The following is a 17,451-nucleotide window of genomic DNA, read 5'->3' as shown; positions in this document are numbered from 1 at the left end:
GAGATCTGAGATACAAATTGATCTGAGGCATGTGGCTGGTCCCTTTGGATTGGAAATAACCTGAACATTTTGTCATCTTTGGTATAGGTGACCAATTGTCACTAAGTCCAGCTTGCTTAGGTGGCAAGGTAGATGGAGAGGCTAAGGGGACTGTCTGTGACTCCATGGTAAGACTATTATAGTGATCCAGGAGTTCACATGTGTTGCTGGGTTGTGAAACCTAATTACAGAACACACCACCAGTTTGGGGTACCTGCCCTGTTTTTGACAGTTTGCCCTGAGGCAGACACTCACAGTTGTGAGGCACTCCAGAGAGCATGACTCTGTTAAAGTTCGGTTATTAACAACACCATTATAAAAATGGTAACTTGACAATGCATGTTTATTCTCTCCCAGACTTCCAGGTAATATTTGCTCAGTTTTACAAGTCAGATTTACAGGTTTTCTAATGCCAACACTGCAAACTTAACCTGGGGCAGGTTCTACAAATAAAGTTATGTGCTTTCTGCCCTTTACATAATCACCCAATTATCTACTTAGAGCCACATAATATATATCTATACAATGAAATTCTAAAGAAGTTTTTTTTAGTAAGGAGTATTCCCATACTCTGCATTTGAATTCTTAAGCCTGAAAGAAAAATGAGTCCAGGGCCAGCTATATAAACCCCTGTTCAAGCCACTCCCAGAGAGGGGCCAGAAAACTCCACTGAGTCTATTACATGGTCTATTGTGGGAACAAGTTTTCCCCCTGGAAAATGTACGTGGCTCAGACAGCATTTTTGCTGAGATCTGTAGAGTCCCTACGCCTCTACAGTGATCATGTACCTATCTGATCTCTCTGGGTTAATTAGGCTGACTTGGTCATTACCTTGCCTACAGAAGTTCTGTGCTTAAGTAAGCATTTAAGTAGTGCACAGGCCTTGAGCTGGCCATCTTCATGGGATAAACTGCATCAGATGCAATTATTTGTATTCACATACAAATATTTGCTAGTCTTCATGTAAAAAGTTCAATCAGTTAGCAGAAAAAAAAACAAACGTGAGCAATCATACATTGTGAATAAAATAATTCTGACCAAAATGTTTATTTTTTCTTCCAACCTATTTAGCAAATGGTTACATCCAATTAATCCTTTGGCAGAAATCTGACTTAGGTCACATGTAACTTGTAAGTAGAAGAAAGGCTAACTTTGCATTGAATATTAGTGAATGAACAAATCCTGCAGTGTTCTCACTAGTCTCATTATATCTGGTGATTATTCTTAAAGCCCTAGCTCATGTAGTCATATGAACTGATGAGAATATGAACTTACTCTTTTTTTCTCTCCTTTTTTTCTTCATACATTTATAGCCTATAAGGCCAGAAAAGGCCATTGTGATCATCTGATTTGACCTCCTGCGTAAACACAGGGCATAGAACTTTCCTGAATTAACTTCTGTTTGAACTAAAGCATATCTTTTTTAGAAAAACATCCAATCTTGATTTCAAGTGATGGAGAATCCCCCGCAGCCTTTGGTAAGCTGTTCCAATGGTTAATTATCCTCACGGTTAAAAATGTGTGTCATATTTCTAATGTGAATTTCATAGAATAAAATTAATTTGTCTAGTTTCAACTTCCATCCATTGGATCTTTTTATCTTTTTGTCAACTAGCTTGAAGAGCCTTCTATTAAATTTCTGTTCCCCATGTAGGTACTTAAAGATTATGATCAAGCCCCGCTCTCCAACCTTCGCTTTGTTAAAATAAACAGATTGAGCCCTGGACTCTATCAATTTAAGGTATGTTTTCCATTCCTCTAATCATTCTTGTGGTTCTTCTCTGAACCTTCTCCAATTTGTCAACATCCTTTTTGAACTGTGGACACCAGAACTGCACACAGTATTCTAGTAGTGGTTATACCAATGACTAATGAAGAGGTAAAATAATCTCACTTTAATTCTCAAGAGTCCCCTGCTTATACATTCAAGCATTGGTCTATTTGGATTCAAACTCAGACTGTGAGCTCATGTTCAGCTGATAATCCAGGTCATCGATAAACATGTTCAATAGTGTAGGGCCAAGAATTGATCCCTGAGGGACCCCACGGAAAAGTTTAAAAATATAAACAGTGTGTACCCTACAGGTTCAAAAACCAGAAGGCAAATAAAAAGAACCCAATATATTTTCTTACTCACATGAGATTATCTGATTCATGGGTTTTGAAAAATTGGGCTTGGCAGTAATGATATTATTCACAACAAATAATATAACAAGTTTTTTGTTGCAGGTTTTTATCCTATTATTGATCAGATCTTCAGATCATGTAAATGGACATCGCTTCATCAATCAATAGTTACTTACACCACCTGAGGATTTCTCTCTGTATATCCAACAGGTGGACTGGGCACACAGAACTGCAACTGCCACTAGCTACTTCTTTTCACATAGGTTATTTGAATCACATTGGATCCATAGTGCTACCCGTTTCAAAATGGATTGGTATCTTCTAGGTACCTAGGAATGGGAATTACCAACTGGATCAGAGACAAGTTCCATATAGTCCAAAATCATGTCTCTGTCAGTGGTCAGTACCACATGCTTCAGAGAAAGGTATAAGAACCCCACAATAGGCAGATGTAGAATAATCTGCCCCTGCATACGCTTCTTCCTGGTTGATAATAGTTTGCTTTAAGCTTTAATATCCCTTCCAAACTATTTGTTGTCATTTAATCATGATGATAGATTAGTTTTGCCATCCTTTGATCTTTTTAAAAAATCATTGACAAATTTGTGCAGAGAAGATCTCAAATTTCTCAGCCCCCTCTTTACAACAGTCTGACAAACTGCTTCCATATGTCTTCTGTGCTTGCTTGCACAGATCTCCTGAGCTTAAGGCACAAACAGCAATTCATTAACTGTCAGGAAATGCCTCACCCCATTAGTCACTGCTGCTTCAATGAAAATAAATTAAGGACAGGTTAAAAGTTCCGTTGAACTATGTGGAGTGATGTGAATGACTGATTATATTTATTTACTGCTTTCCAAGAGTCATTATTATACAGTCCACACTCTAATTATAGGCTTAATTCAATAAGATGTATCCTAAACTTGCATTAGTCAATTGGCCCAATCATGCTCCAATTGGTGTCCCTGACAAAACTCCCGTGGAAGAGCTCAGTGGGGACTGTGGGTACCCAGTAGTATCTTCAGGATTAGGCTCTAAGTAAATGAAGAATGTAATGTATATGTAGTCTGTTTTGTAGAAAGGAGTTCAATAAACTAAATAGTAACAGGTGACATATCACTGAAAGAACTCAAATCCTGTTTGAGCTGGATGTATAATATAGTCTTCATTATAGTTGGCATTTTTATCAGTGGGAAGTTGGCCAAGATTTCCACTATTAATTATCAAAATTATATCTAACTGCCAAATTTCTACTGATATTAATCAGTGAAACAGATTTTCTTGTTTTCAGATCAAAAGTCATGACTTTACCATCAGATCTTCACAACTGCACGGATTCACTCAAGAGGAACTAATGAGATGACCAGGGCCTAAAAGGGTTCAAAAGAGCATTTATTATTATTTATTATTTATTTATTTTATATTACTTGCATTATGGTGGTGCCTAGAGGTTCCAGCCAAGATCAGGACTCTATGATGCTGGGCTTTGTACAACTGCATAGTTAGAGAAAGCCCTTACTCCACAAAGTTTACAATATAAATAGATAGGATAGACAAAGAGAAGGGGAAGCAGATGCATGGAAGTTTGCCCAAGATCAAAGAAAATGAGGGCAAGAGATGACAATTTAAACTAGGTCTGTCAAGTGATAAAAAAAAATTAATCATGATTAATTGCGTGATTAATCACACTGTTAAAAAATAATAGAATACCATTTATTTAAATATTTTTGGATGTTTTCTACATTTTAAAATATATTGATTTCAATTACAGCACAGAATATAAAGAATACAGTGATCACTTTATATTTATTTCTAATTACAAATATTTGCAATGTAAAAAGCAAAAGAAATAGTATTTTTCAATTCACCTAATACAAGTACTGTAATGAAACCTCTTTATCATGAAAGTTGAATTTACAAATGTACAATTATGTACAAAAAAACCTGCATCCAAAAATAAAACAATGTAAAATGTTGAGCCAACAAGTCCACTCAGTCCTATTTCTTGTTCATCCAATCGCTCAGACAAACAAGTTTGTTTACATTTGCAGGAGATAACACTGCCTGCTTCTTGTTGACAATGTCACATGAAAGTGAGAACAGGCATTCACATGGCGGCATTGTAGAGGCATTGAAAGATATTTATGTGCCAGATGTGCTAAAGATTCATATGTCCATTAATGCTTAAACCACCATTCCAGAGGACATGCGTTCATGCTGATGATGGGTTCTGCTTGATAATGATTCAAAGCAGAGTGGAACAACGCATGTTCATCTGAGTCAGATGCCGCCAGCAGAAGGTTGACTTTCTTTTTTTGTGATTCAGGTTCTGTATTGTCCACATCAGAGTGTTGCTCTTTTAACACTTCTGAAAGCATGCTCCAGAGCTTGTCCCTCTCAAATTTTGGAAGGCAATTCAGATTCTTAAACCTTGGGTCGAGTGCTGTAGCTATCTTTAGAAATCTCACATTGGTACCTCCTTTGCATTTTGTCAAATCTTCAACGAAAGTGTTCTTAAAACAAACAGCATATGCTGAGTCTACTATAACATGAAATATAAAGCAGAATGTGGGTAAAACAGAGCCAGAGACATACAGTTCTCCCCCAAGGAGTTCAGTCACAAATTTTATTAATGCATTTTTTAACAAGTGTCATCAACATGGAAGCATGTCCTCTGGAATGGTGGCTAGAGCATGAAGAGGCATACAAATGTTTAGCATATCTGGAACGTAAATACTTTGCAATTATGGTTACAAAAGTCCCATGCAAATGCCTGTTCTCACTTTCTGGTGACATTGTAAGTAAGAAGTGGGCAGCATTATCTCCTATAAATTTAAACAAACTTGTTTGTCTTAGTGATTAGCTGAACAAAAAGTAGAACTGAGTGGACTTGTAGTCTCTACAGTTTTGCACTGTTTTGTTTTTTGAGTGCAGTTATGTAACAAAAAAATCTACATTTCTAAGTTGCACTTTCACAATAAAGAGATTGCACTATAGTACTTGTATGAGGGAAATTGAAAAACACTATTTCTTTTATTCATCATTTTACAATGCAAATATTTGTAATAAAAATTATAATATGAAGTGAGCACTGTACACTTTGTATTCTGTGTTGTAATTGAAGTCAAGATACTTGAAAATGTAGGAAAACATCCAAAATATTTAATAATTTTCAATTGGTATTCTATTGTTTAACAGTGAAGAAGGGTCCCTTTCATTTGATCTACTTTGTTTGTATTTTATTCTCCGGTATCATCTAGTTGCATTTTCTTTGCTTCAAATATCTTGCTTCTGCCTTATAATAAGCCTTGTGAAAGTCACATTTGTTTTTTATTATTATTTGTGTTAGCATAACTCAGAGAAGATTTTCAGTACTCAGGAAAGGCACTTTATTGGTCTTTTTTTTTCCAGTAAATGCCTTAGACCTGTCTGATTCACTATACCTTTCTTTAATACATTCCTCTAGCAAATGGAAAAAAGAGAATTGTGTCCCTTATGTGATAAGAGATTTATCACACACTCTGTATTCAAATGTTCCTTGGTATTTACCTTCTGAGTAGCTATTACATGGTGTGACCTTTATTCCATGTCAAAGTGAAATGTTCACTTTTGTTTGTGGATTTAAAACTACAGTTAGGTCTTGTCTCTCAAATTGTAACCATCTTACGTATTTGAATTTATAAAATAGGTTACATTCCATCTATTGGTACTAAGCATAGGATTCTTCCTACATGGCAGAGCAAAATAAAAGTGATTTTAGACATCTTTCCCCTCTTTCTTCTGTTGCTGTTGTAACAATTATTCACTTTACAGATGAGATTTGTTCTGAAATAATTCCGCTATTGAGTCAGACAATGCTTTTATCAGACACCGCATGTCAAAAAGTACATAGACTAGCAAACAATATTTTGCAAACCATTTGACTTGCACCAATTCCAAGATTATAAATAGCAGTGTAAAAAGTGTTCCATTTGCAGTGTGCACAGAAGAAATTTTAAGTTTGATGCAGCTCCCCTACTCCCTTCAATTATAATGATTTTTTTCTGATAGAAATCATCCTAGGGGAGTATGTGTGCAAGAAACAAAACAAATAAAAAACTGACTAGTTTTGTACTCTAATCTGGACTATTAAAACTAGTTGTAAAGCCAACAATGAGTTGGATATGTTGAACTGCAGAAAAAAAGGAACGTACATTATATTCTTACGCTTAAGAAAATAAAGTAAGGATTTCAGTTTTAAAATGTACATATGTTGCTGAATTTAGCTAGTACTGTCATAAAAGAGAATGTTGCTCAAAATATGTTGTGGTATAATAGGAGCTGACATAATATAATGAGTTTATTTAACCAAGAAGTCAATTCATATATTGTAAAAAAAAGAAGAGATTTGGTTGGAAAGGGGGGATAGTAACTGACTCCTTGTCACTCATCAGATGAATGTGACACTAAGTTTGACAGCATTATATACAATAAATTACATTTACATCCATCAATGGCTCATTGAGCAATTTTGGCATTTTTATTTTTCAGGACACACACAACCATATAGCTGCTGTTCCAGATATAGAAAATATAATGTAAACAAGTAGTTAAATGTTCTTGCAGACTATTTAATAACGTCTATACATGTAGGGTTATCAAGGAGTTCAAAGAACAATCAGCATTGCCACTCAATCATATGGCTAGCCTGTAGAATTCTCTTGTAACAGTTTTATATGGATTATTACAGGTGGTACTTCTTTTGCAAATACCTAGACTGTTTATTGTTCATGCACAATCTTCCCTTTATTTGAGAGGCGGAGGCGCAAGCATGCAACATTGGAAGACCATATGCAAGACCCTGTGTACTCCATGGTAAAACAACTTTTGGAACAAGTACCTGCATTCTCTGCAGACTGGAGATTATGAAGCAGCTACAGTTAATACAATTTTGAGGGATTTTCTTGTATTAAATATGAAACGAAAATATGTATTTCGTTCGGTGTCCTATCTCAATTAATCAGATGTTCCATTTTTTATATTGCATTGTCTCAAATGCTCTTTAATTTTCAAGCTGCATAATTTTATATTGAAAATTCACAACTGGATCAGAAGTTTTTTAGGGGAAACTGGAGGAATTGGCAATTGGATACTAAGTGGACATTTGGGGCTCTTTCCATCTGCATAGATGTAGGAGGCATTTAGGGTCTGAGATGTGCATGAGCCAGATATGAAAGTGATATGCCATTCATTTAATTCTTGAGATTTCAAGTTAACAATCCATTAAGATGAACATGGCCATTTGCACCTCAGCTATCATTCAGATATATCTGGATAGTCAGGCAGGCAGCATCTTACCAGCTGGTACTTCATCTGGAAGATTTTCTTCACAATCATAAGGGAATAACACTATTCTTGTCTCTAGGGGAGGGTTCTGACACCCATTACTCTTTTAAAACTTCCTCCATTTTGAACGGTGTGTGTGTGTGTGTGTGTGTGTGTGTGTGTGTGTGTGTGTGTGTGTGTGTGTGTGTGTGTGTGTGTGAGAGAGGTTCTGTAAAACCAAAACATCCACGTGTACCTGCCAGGATTTATCCCTTGGAAATCCCTTAGAATAGACCTTGTAGGGTTCACTTAGTATGCCCTATGCAAACTGATCTCTGTCTAAACAGCAGAACTAATAATCAAATACACTCTAGAGGGCCATATTGGGCCTATAAAATTGGTCTGTTCTAATATAAGTGGGCAAAGAGACAAACTGGAAAATGATTTCATGGACTATGATTCTTGTACATAATCTTGATGGGGGCATTTGAGAGCTACCATAATAGGAATATTTACTACTACTAAAATATGCCACTGTATGTGTACCAGTGTGTGTGTAGGCATTTTATATGTTTTGCACATTGATATTCTTTCAAGTTATGGGTCAGAGGCTTAGTTAGTGATTCACTATCTCTTTGATAAACATAACATTTAGACGCAGCAATTAAATTCATGATGATGGAATTTGTTCCGATTAGATTGTTAAAATGTAATATAGCTTTTCATAATTACTCCATTAATGTGTGACAAAGTTCCATTTCCAAAATTACTGGAATAGGCTACAGACATGGCAATCACTTTCATTTAGAGTACATGTTTTCCCAACTTGAATTATTGCCCACTTATCAGATAGGATTCTCTCTTGTCCAAGAAGATCTGAACAAAATATAAACATTCCATTTTGATTAGATTTCAAAGCGGTTACTGGAAACAATATGAAAATGGTCTCTTATCATTGAGCAGAATAATATATCAAAGTTGTGTTTCCTCCCTGGCGTCTTGTCCAATGGTATTGCAGAAGCTATTTTTTCGGCTGGATGCGGTATTTGGAATGTATGCCAATGGATCGGGTCGGATCAAGTAACTGTAAAAAGAAAAAAGTTGTTATAAAAGCTTGATGTAAATTAGGATAAAATGCATTTGCATGCTTCCCTAGCATGTTATTGCAAAGGTAGTAGCACAGCTTAAAGAGCTCTCTTGCACTTGAAAGCCTTACTAAACTGGTAACTTCAGTCTTGTTTCTCATTACTTCATAGGACTGAGATCACATAGCATTCCTGTTTCTCTAAAAGGAAATTAACTCTTACACTTGCATTTGTGACTTCTGCAGCCACTTTAACAACAAAAACAATTATTTTAGCATACTTTCGTCCATGATGTACTTATAGTCTGAAGTGCCCGACACCGTAGACAATTATGTTTTGAATATTTTTTGGCCAAAATTAGGCTCCTAAATATTTAGGTATCCGATTCTTCAAAAGTGAAGAGCACCCATCAGCTCCCATTGAGTTCCATTTAGACTACAGTTTATATCATTCAAATTATTCTATTAGGGTAGTGAGGGCTGTATCTGAATATCCAAAAGTACATTAAGTATGTGGTATATGCTGTTTGTTTGTTCTTTGCCTCTTCCTATTGGGATACTGCTTGGAGCCATTTATTTTTATTATATTCTATCTACACTATGCTATATGTTAGCAAAGCCAAGCTCAAAAGAGTGCACATTACTCTGAGTAGAAGCTGTAAGATTTGTGGTGTTTGTTTCTACAGTCCGGTAGAATCAGTTTCCAGGAAAGCTGTCTCTTTCAGAGGCAAGTTTCATCCTACAAATGGACAGTGCCAGAGGAGCTAGCTGGTAACTCTAGTCCTTGTCTCAGAGTCTGATTTTCCCTATTAGCAGTAGCCTGTGTTTGAATAGATTTGCTGTCATGTTTTGTCCTAATTTTTGTGAGGCTGGATGGCTTCGGTTCCAGGTAGGTAGCAGTGCTGGCCTATTTAGACTATCAGAGCTTTAGGAATTCAGCTTCAGGCATGGCCAGGGCTGCCCAGAGGGGGGTGGGGGGGCAAATAGGGCAATTTGGGCAAACAGGGCCCCCCACGAGAATATAGTATTCTATAGTATTGGAACTTTTTTTTTTATGGAAAGGGTCCCCGAAATTGCTTTTCCCCAAGCCCCGCAAATCCTCTGGGCGGCCCTGGGCATGGCATCTTTTTCTGTATCTCAAATGGTGTGCCATGTTATATATGTTTAGCAAGTAAGTAATAAAGATATTATATATTAAAAATCAATGGTATGGCCAAAATAAAAAGCCTGTTAGTCAAAATTATAGTTTTGTTGAGATGCTAGCAAATACTAGGTGTGTGCACTATTATTACATTTTTCCTGAATATCTCTTCAGACACCTACAGTTGTGTGTGTTGTGACTCATGGCCACATACAGATGATGCAACAGTCCCCAATGGAGATTGAAGAGCACTCTGGTCCTGATCCAGCAAAGCACATGCTTCACTTTAAACATGTGAATAGTCCCATTAAAGTGAAGTGCATAGTGGGGCTGGAGAGCTTGGCCTCCAGCTGGATCAAACCCCAATATCACAAGGTTGAATTCTCAAGTGTTCCATCCAGGCTGGAAAAGCTTATGCATTTCTCTTAGCATTACAATGTTTCTGCTTTTGGTTCTGGCCAAAATGAGGAAGTACAGAGTTCAGGCAACAACTAAATAGCCTGAACCTGAATGTCAAAACTGTTGGCCTGAGTTTGGGGCAAAGGTGTACTTTCATTCTTATAAAACTTATCTAAATGATTATGTGAAATTTGTTTGGTTCTTGTCAGTTTCTGGCACAATAACCTCTCTCATATCTCTCTTTTAATTAAGCAATTGTGTGAGAAGGTGAAGACAGGAGTGGACTGTCTGAACAAAAAACAACATTATTTCAATGTAGATCATGTGATATTTTAAAGCTACCATCCAATGGTATGGCTTTTTTACTATTCTGCAAAAGTGTCAAAATGGGCAAGTGCTGGAATGCTGAAATTCTTGATAACCAAGTAAAAAGAAAAGTATTTTAAGCAATGTCTAAAAGTCTTAGGATCATGTAACTGGTATCTTAATGTATTTAGTAGTCACTTCTTCCTTTTAGGGTCTATGGCATAAGCCAATTCACTTCAGTGGGCTTTGGATCAGGCCCTCAAATCACTAAAGAAAATGATCTTTGAAATCATTTACTGGTATGTCTTTGAAAGCTTGACTTTACAATGCTTTTTATTGATGCTTGGTGACTCACGAGCAAGAAACAAGAGTGAGAATGTAATAGAGTATGAAGGTACCTGAGAGCTGTGATTTTTCTTAATTTAATTTTATCTGACACTCCAATTTAGAAGGAAGAAGCAGGGTTATTTAAAGAAGAAAAAAAATTTAAAAATAATCTGGTGTAAGTTAATGGATGAGTTCTTGTATAATTTTTTTGGATGTGCATGGAAATGATTCCTCCTGAGAAGAAAATAATAAAAAGCAATAAAGTGCAAAAGATAAAAGAAATGAATTCCAGCATGAAAGTGAAAATGAGACACTTTGTGGATTTTATGATTTATGCCATCAACTTACACAACATCATTCAGCTCTAGTCTTGTATCTGGAGAAGGATTGATCAGGATGTAAGAGAGGGTGTTTTGATGATCATTCATTTCATCTAGAGGACAAAAAATATACAGGACTTATTAGGTTATTTACAAGGAAATGGTAAGAATTATAGCTTTTGATAAATCAACCTTAACAAATTGTGTTCCGTCCATATAGCTGTCAAAAGGGAACTATCAGGCTTGTTTCACAAAGTGACCCCATATATAAGTTCAGCAACTTCTTTAACAGGAAAATCTACTTTCAAATTGCTTTCATTGGAAATATTTGACAAAGGCTCATTATACTTTCCCAAGAAATTACCAAAATAAAGTACCAATATCTATTTTTGAGAATACACTGAAGACTGTTACAGTTAGTGACTTCTGCTACCACAGAAGTAGCTAAGCTGTTTGTATGTCCATTATTGTAGCAATTTCAATTTTTAAGAGCAACACAGAAATATTATCATACCAACCAACCACCTACAACCAGGGGATATCACAATCAAACTGGAAGCAGAATCATCATATGCTTTGAAAATGCTTTTATTTAATTTATCACTTCTTAGTAAGCTGAATAGGAAAATCCATTGAGAGAACATCTATACATAGTGTTATCTTCTTCTTGCCAACATGTAACTTGATGTATTATCAAGTCACATTGGACAACTGAAACATGATTTATATTTACGTATAAATATACACCTCACTTTGAAGGATACCAAAGTATAAATGATTTACATATCGCATGACTGAATTGCAGCCTCCTCTGGCACGGATGCTGGCAACCAACCAGCATTTTGAATAACAGTGTGGGGAGGAATACTTTTTTCCCCATAGATATTGCAGTTAATGCTCACACTTTCAAAAAAAATGTCATGAGCTCTTTAACATCCATGTAGAATAGAGGACTCTGAATTTTAAGATCTCAAAAGACCCACAAAGAATGGAATACATAGCACAGGATGAAGGGCTGCATGGAGTCTACTAGGATTTGAGCCTGAAATTCTAGGTAATTGGTGCTGAGTCCAGTAATTCAAGTCCCATTTGGCCTTCAGTAATCAAACGGACTTCAATGCAAGACTCCCTAGTTATGCTTCTCATGCCATTAAGGATTAGACTTCTAATGTGAAGTCACAGAGGACCTCTATCCAGCCAAACAGTTAAGCATGTTCCTAAATCCCACTAACTTCAAGGAGACTTGAAAGTGTGATTAAGTGTTTTGTTGAATACAGGGTCTAAATGATTTGCAGCACTGTGTACAAATGGATGCTTGTCAAGAATTAGGACTGATAGATAGTTTGAGAACAAAGTCAAGCCTTCAAAGACTGCCTCAGATAAGAAATAAGCACCTACTTGAATAATGGCAAGATCAAACTTGAGTAAAACAGATGTGTGCTTTGCTTAGAGCATTAATCCATTGACTGCCAGGCTCAGAGTTGCATTCAACTCTCTACATCTGAATACCGGTGGAAGCTAGAAATGTTTTCTTCTAGCTTCAATTGATGATAAAATTATGCTTGCCCCTCACAGTCAAAGATCTGGCCTCAGTGCTCCACACATATTACTTTGATGCGGACTCTGAGTCACTAGGATGTGACAGTGGTGAATAATGTATAAACATCTACTATGAGCCCACTTAAATAGTTCCACTGAGTTGAAAAATACAATATTTTGTAATGGAATCATAAAGACACGAAATATCTCTGGAATTGGTAAAACATTTCAAACCTGTGGAACTTGTTAAGGATGCTCAATGTTCCTAGAGCTGACAACTAAAGAGATACCACACACAAAGATACACCATACATCAACTACAGCTAATAAGGAATACTGCAGCCAATCTCTTAGATAGAATGGGTACATGACAACTTCTTGCACCATCATTCAGCGAACTGGCTTAGCTCTCCAACACGGGATACAATTCAAGGTCCTAACTAGGGCCAATGTACAAATTAGAATTTACAAAAACAGCTGAAAATAACTTCCACTTCATTTGCCTCCTAAGTCCTGAGGGCAAGATTCTGTTTCTTCTTAGCTATAATATTTAAATCGGTGACTTAGGTTCTATGTAGCAAATTCAGATGCTTGAATACCACTGTTTGTAACTGGAGAATATCCTACAGTCTCTTAAGATTATTTTGATTTGAAATGTATTTATTCTCATTGTAAATGTTGGTAAAAACATATATTCTTTAGCTGGTTTCAGATCTTAAACTTTTTCATTTTTAAAGTAGGAGTAATGGAGAAATTAATTTAGCCGTCAGGATGAGAAATATTGTTTCCCTGAATGTGAAATGTTAGAATGCAGACAGTGGTAGAAGCTGATTGCTGGCTGTGGAAATGGCCAGTGGTTTAAGTTATTTCCCCCCTATTTTCTACGTTTGCCACTCTCAAGACAGCTCTTTATACAACATAATTTTCTGTTTAATCAAAGTGTCTTTCTTGCAGCATATGTATATGTTACTTGACAGGAAGCAGGGACATACGCTGTCAATTAGTTAAAAAAATAGTTGGCTTGATTGGTGAATGCTAGTATAAGTAGGAGTCAGAGGGTTTTTTGCTCATTACTTTATAGTCATTTCTTATAATACCCTTGTCACAAATGATGACTGTGACACTGCAGCTTGGAACATGTTCTATCCACAAAGCCCGTTTTTTTTATTTTTTTTCTAATTGTCACACAATGCCCTCTGGTATCTGTTAGATCACCATCTCTAGTTTTGTTTGATTTTGGTACCTATCCTAAATAGTGATCCAAATAAAACCAGTTTGTATTTACAAGATAGGTAGATAAGGAATGTTTGCTCTGTGCTGAGTTCACTCATGTTCATTTTAAGGGGAAAAAATATTTCACATTCTGAAAGAATACATGTACTTTTTTGAAATGCTATTTATCAGCGACACCCTGGTTCTGGGTAGGTTTTATATTCAGATTCCCAAAGTCTATGCTAATTATATATATATATAGTATAGTATGCTTTTTGGTTGAGTTGGTTGATTCTCAGATGTGTCACTAGACTAGCATGATTTCTCTGTGGGTTATCTACACACAGTTGTTATACCACTATAACTATATGTATTTAGAAAACAATATAGTTAGTGATACAACCTCCTAGTGTGAATGCAGTTACTAACATAAAGATGCTGGTGCTAGTATCAGTTAAAATTTAGGGCCTTAATGATCTATACTGTTGTTGGAGGAGAGGCATGGTGGGTGAGGTAATATCTTTTATAAGACTAGCTTCTTCTTGGCGAGAGAGTGAGAAGTTGGAGAAGATCTCTGTGGAAGCTTGTCTCTTTCACCAACAGAAGTTGGTACAATCATATACATTACCTCACTCACCTTGTCTCTCTAATATGGGAGGATGTTGTTTGAGTCTTACTTGTAGATCCTTGTTCCCTGGATTAATAGAAAATGAATGCATAAAGAGGCAGCATTCTTGGCTTCCTCTGGCTGTTTGAATGAACAGGGCTACAAAAGGGTTCCTATCCATTTCTTGTGGGCAGCACGATGTGTAGTGAGAAAGATAAAACTGGGGTGGATTGGGGAGAGAGAACAGTTGTATCTTCAGGACTTAAAGGCAGAGGACTTTTTGTGGAATTGGAGTGATGAAGCAAGAAGTGTAATAAGATTTGGCATCTTAGTTTTGTAGATGGATAAATATATAGAACAGTAATGTTTTGTGCAGCATGAGGCCATTAATGGGGTTGCCAAAAGAGAGGTTCTCTTTATAATGAAATACAGACATTTGTCTGAAAAAAATATTGTAATGAAAATTTCTAAATTAGAAAGGGCTCGGAGAGCTGTAAAAGCTGAAGGGGAGTATGCTTACCTATCAAACCTTTTCCATTCTGTAGTTTGGCATATATTCTTCCTGAATTGAATACTGAAATGAACATTACTGTTGGCTTTCAACTAGGATTTTAAAGAAAACCAATTTCAGAGGGGAAAAAAACCAAAAACAAACAAACAAACAAACAAAGGCAAGTATCCACCATATGCAAAATTTCCCGTTGACTTGCATAAGAACATGAGTTGAGATTATAAAAATGTAATTTTCTGCTTTAACTCCCTGTGACGGATGAAAAATTGCTGGGTTCTTCCTTTCTTTTTTAAAGTCTCAGAAAATATATTTGAGCCCGATTCTTCCCTCAGACAAACTTGTGTGACTCTAATTACTGTATATACTTGTTCATTAGCCCGTTCATTTATAAGCCAACCCCCCAAGATGGTTAGGTAAAAATAGCAAAAACTGTATGACCTTTTCATAAGCCCATCCTATATTTCAGGGGTTGGCAAACTTTGGCTCCTGGCCATCAGGGTAAGCCACTGGCGGGTCAGGACATTTTGTTTACCTGGAACATCTGCAGGCATGGAGCCCCTCAGCTCCCTGTTCACCGTTCCCAGCCAATAAGAGCTGCGGGAAGTGCATGCCTGCAGATGCTCCTGGTAAACAAAAAGACAATGTATTATCTATTCAATTCAATGATTCCATAGAGTTTAAAATTATCAAATTTTGGTGTAGGCCAACCCCCGCTCTTTGATGCGTCACTTTTTTACCAAAAATATTCGGCTCATGAATGAGTATATACGGTAAGTCTATGGGAAGTGTGGGTAATTATCCAAGGATCAAACTGGGGACATTTATTATTTGTATTACAGTAGCTGTGAAAGACCCAAGCCAAAACTGTGGCCCCATTGGGCTAGGTGCTGTATAAACACATAGTATGAGACAATCGCTGCCCCAAAGAATTTACAATCTAATTAGATAAGACCAAGAGGGTCAGAGAAAGGAAATATTATTCATGTTATAGATAGTGAAATGAAGCATAAGATTAAGTGACTTGTTTGAGCTCACACAGGAAGTCTACCATAGAACAAAGGTCTCAGTCCTTATTGGTGCTCAATGACCTGGATCCAGGATATCTAAAAGAAGACCATGGTCAACAACTCTGCTTGTCTTGCACAATGGAAGTTTCACCCATAAGAGTAAAGCTCACCTATGCAGGAGATGGAGCTTTCTCGGGGTCTGGTCTGAGGCTATGGGGCAAACTTCCACAGGAACAAAGGGTCATCACAAACCTCCCCATCTTCCACTCCAATGACAAGGCACACTTCTTTGGCCTTGCCTTCTCTAACATAAACACACAGCAACAAGTGAATTAAAATCCTACCTAAACAAAACACTTCACTGAATGCACTTCTCCCCCTGAGGAGAGGATGAAAAAAGAAACCACCTGTGACAGATGTTAGTCATGTTGCTTAATCTACAACTAGAATGTGACCGGATACTACAATGATGAAGGAGGTATAAGACCTGATATAGACTAGAATCAGAAATTCAGCACAGATCTCAGTCCAGGGCCTTAATCACAAGACTAAGTTTCCTTTCAATTATTGGAAATTTTAGTAGGGATTAATATACTAATTGGCTCAGGTATATTTTTACTGAGGGGATAACTTGCATCATTGTAAAATTCTGAATATAGGAATTCTTTTTACAACACAAGTGCTCATTTTATTACAGGAATCTTGCTTCACACATCTATTTAAACAGGAAAGATAAATTTTGTGCAAATAATATTTGAATAAATTCAGGCATAGTATATGGGGAATAGGAAAGGAACTGGTTGATGGTAATCTGATGGTCTACCTTTTACTGTGTTAGTTCATCACCTTAAAATACCTCAAATCTCATAAAATACAAATTCTGCTATATTTGTAATAAGTACAACCTGAGTAGGCATAGCTCTGGTTAATTCAATTCTGGTTAATTGAAATTCAGTAATGTGCCCTGAGCTGAACAGATGCACTGGGACCTCCTGGAACATGAACTTCATCTGAAATCTCATTTTTCCAAAGGTTCGGGATATCCTGCAAGACTTTTTTGATCAGTGGAGTGATACAGTACAGCTGAGATTTTCAAAGCCATTTAGGAGATTTTAATGCCAAATTCTCATTAATAGGACATCATAATTAATTTGGCATCTTTGAAAGATTTTAGCCTATATTGCTCTCAGATCACAATGGCAGGTTTTTGTTTTTATCCATTTGAAAGTCTGTTTGGTTTTTTTGGGTAAAATGGTTGGATTGCATTCTTAGAACTATATTTTTAAATGCCCAGGTTTATAAATGATATATATCTTTCCACCATCACCTTTCACGTGAATCTTGTTGTCTTAGGTTGCAAGCTCTTTGTGACAGCTTCTTTCCCTCCCTATGTGTGTACACAGCACCTTGTACAATTGGGCCCTGATTTTGATAAGGCCATTGGGAAAAAACTATCTTGTTCATGCTATATTAGAAATGCTCTGCCACCCTGCACCCAGGTTAACAATTTCCTAACATTAATACTCAT

The 17,451-nt window shown here is 36.5% G+C and overlaps 1 protein-coding gene and 1 long non-coding RNA gene across 5 annotated transcripts in view; one reads left to right on the top strand and one right to left on the bottom strand.

Annotated features, from left to right (window-relative positions):
* Positions 1-1,227: 1,227 nt before the first annotated feature.
* Positions 1,228-3,556, top strand: LOC123376207. Its single transcript, XR_006581714.1, has 3 exons — positions 1,228-1,517; positions 1,694-1,780; positions 3,458-3,556. It is a non-coding gene; the product is annotated as an uncharacterized LOC123376207 (long non-coding RNA).
* Positions 3,557-7,726: 4,170 nt separating this feature from the next.
* KCNT2 (potassium sodium-activated channel subfamily T member 2) overlaps positions 7,727-17,451 on the bottom strand; it is a 283,005-nt gene continuing 273,280 nt past the window's right edge. For all 4 annotated transcript variants that reach the window (XM_045026023.1, XM_045026024.1, XM_045026025.1 and 1 more), the window contains 2 exons: positions 11,076-11,160; positions 7,727-8,554 (listed from right to left, as the gene is read on the bottom strand). In XM_045026023.1, coding sequence (XP_044881958.1) covers positions 8,443-8,554; positions 11,076-11,160 — 197 coding nt within the window. In that variant the 3' untranslated portion in view covers positions 7,727-8,442. The remainder of the gene's footprint in view (positions 8,555-11,075; positions 11,161-17,451) is intronic.

The sequence above is a fragment of the Mauremys mutica genome, chromosome 8 (assembly GCF_020497125.1).
Source record: "Mauremys mutica isolate MM-2020 ecotype Southern chromosome 8, ASM2049712v1, whole genome shotgun sequence".
NCBI lineage: Eukaryota > Metazoa > Chordata > Testudines > Geoemydidae > Mauremys > Mauremys mutica.
This window is presented reverse-complemented; position numbering and strand designations above follow the sequence as displayed.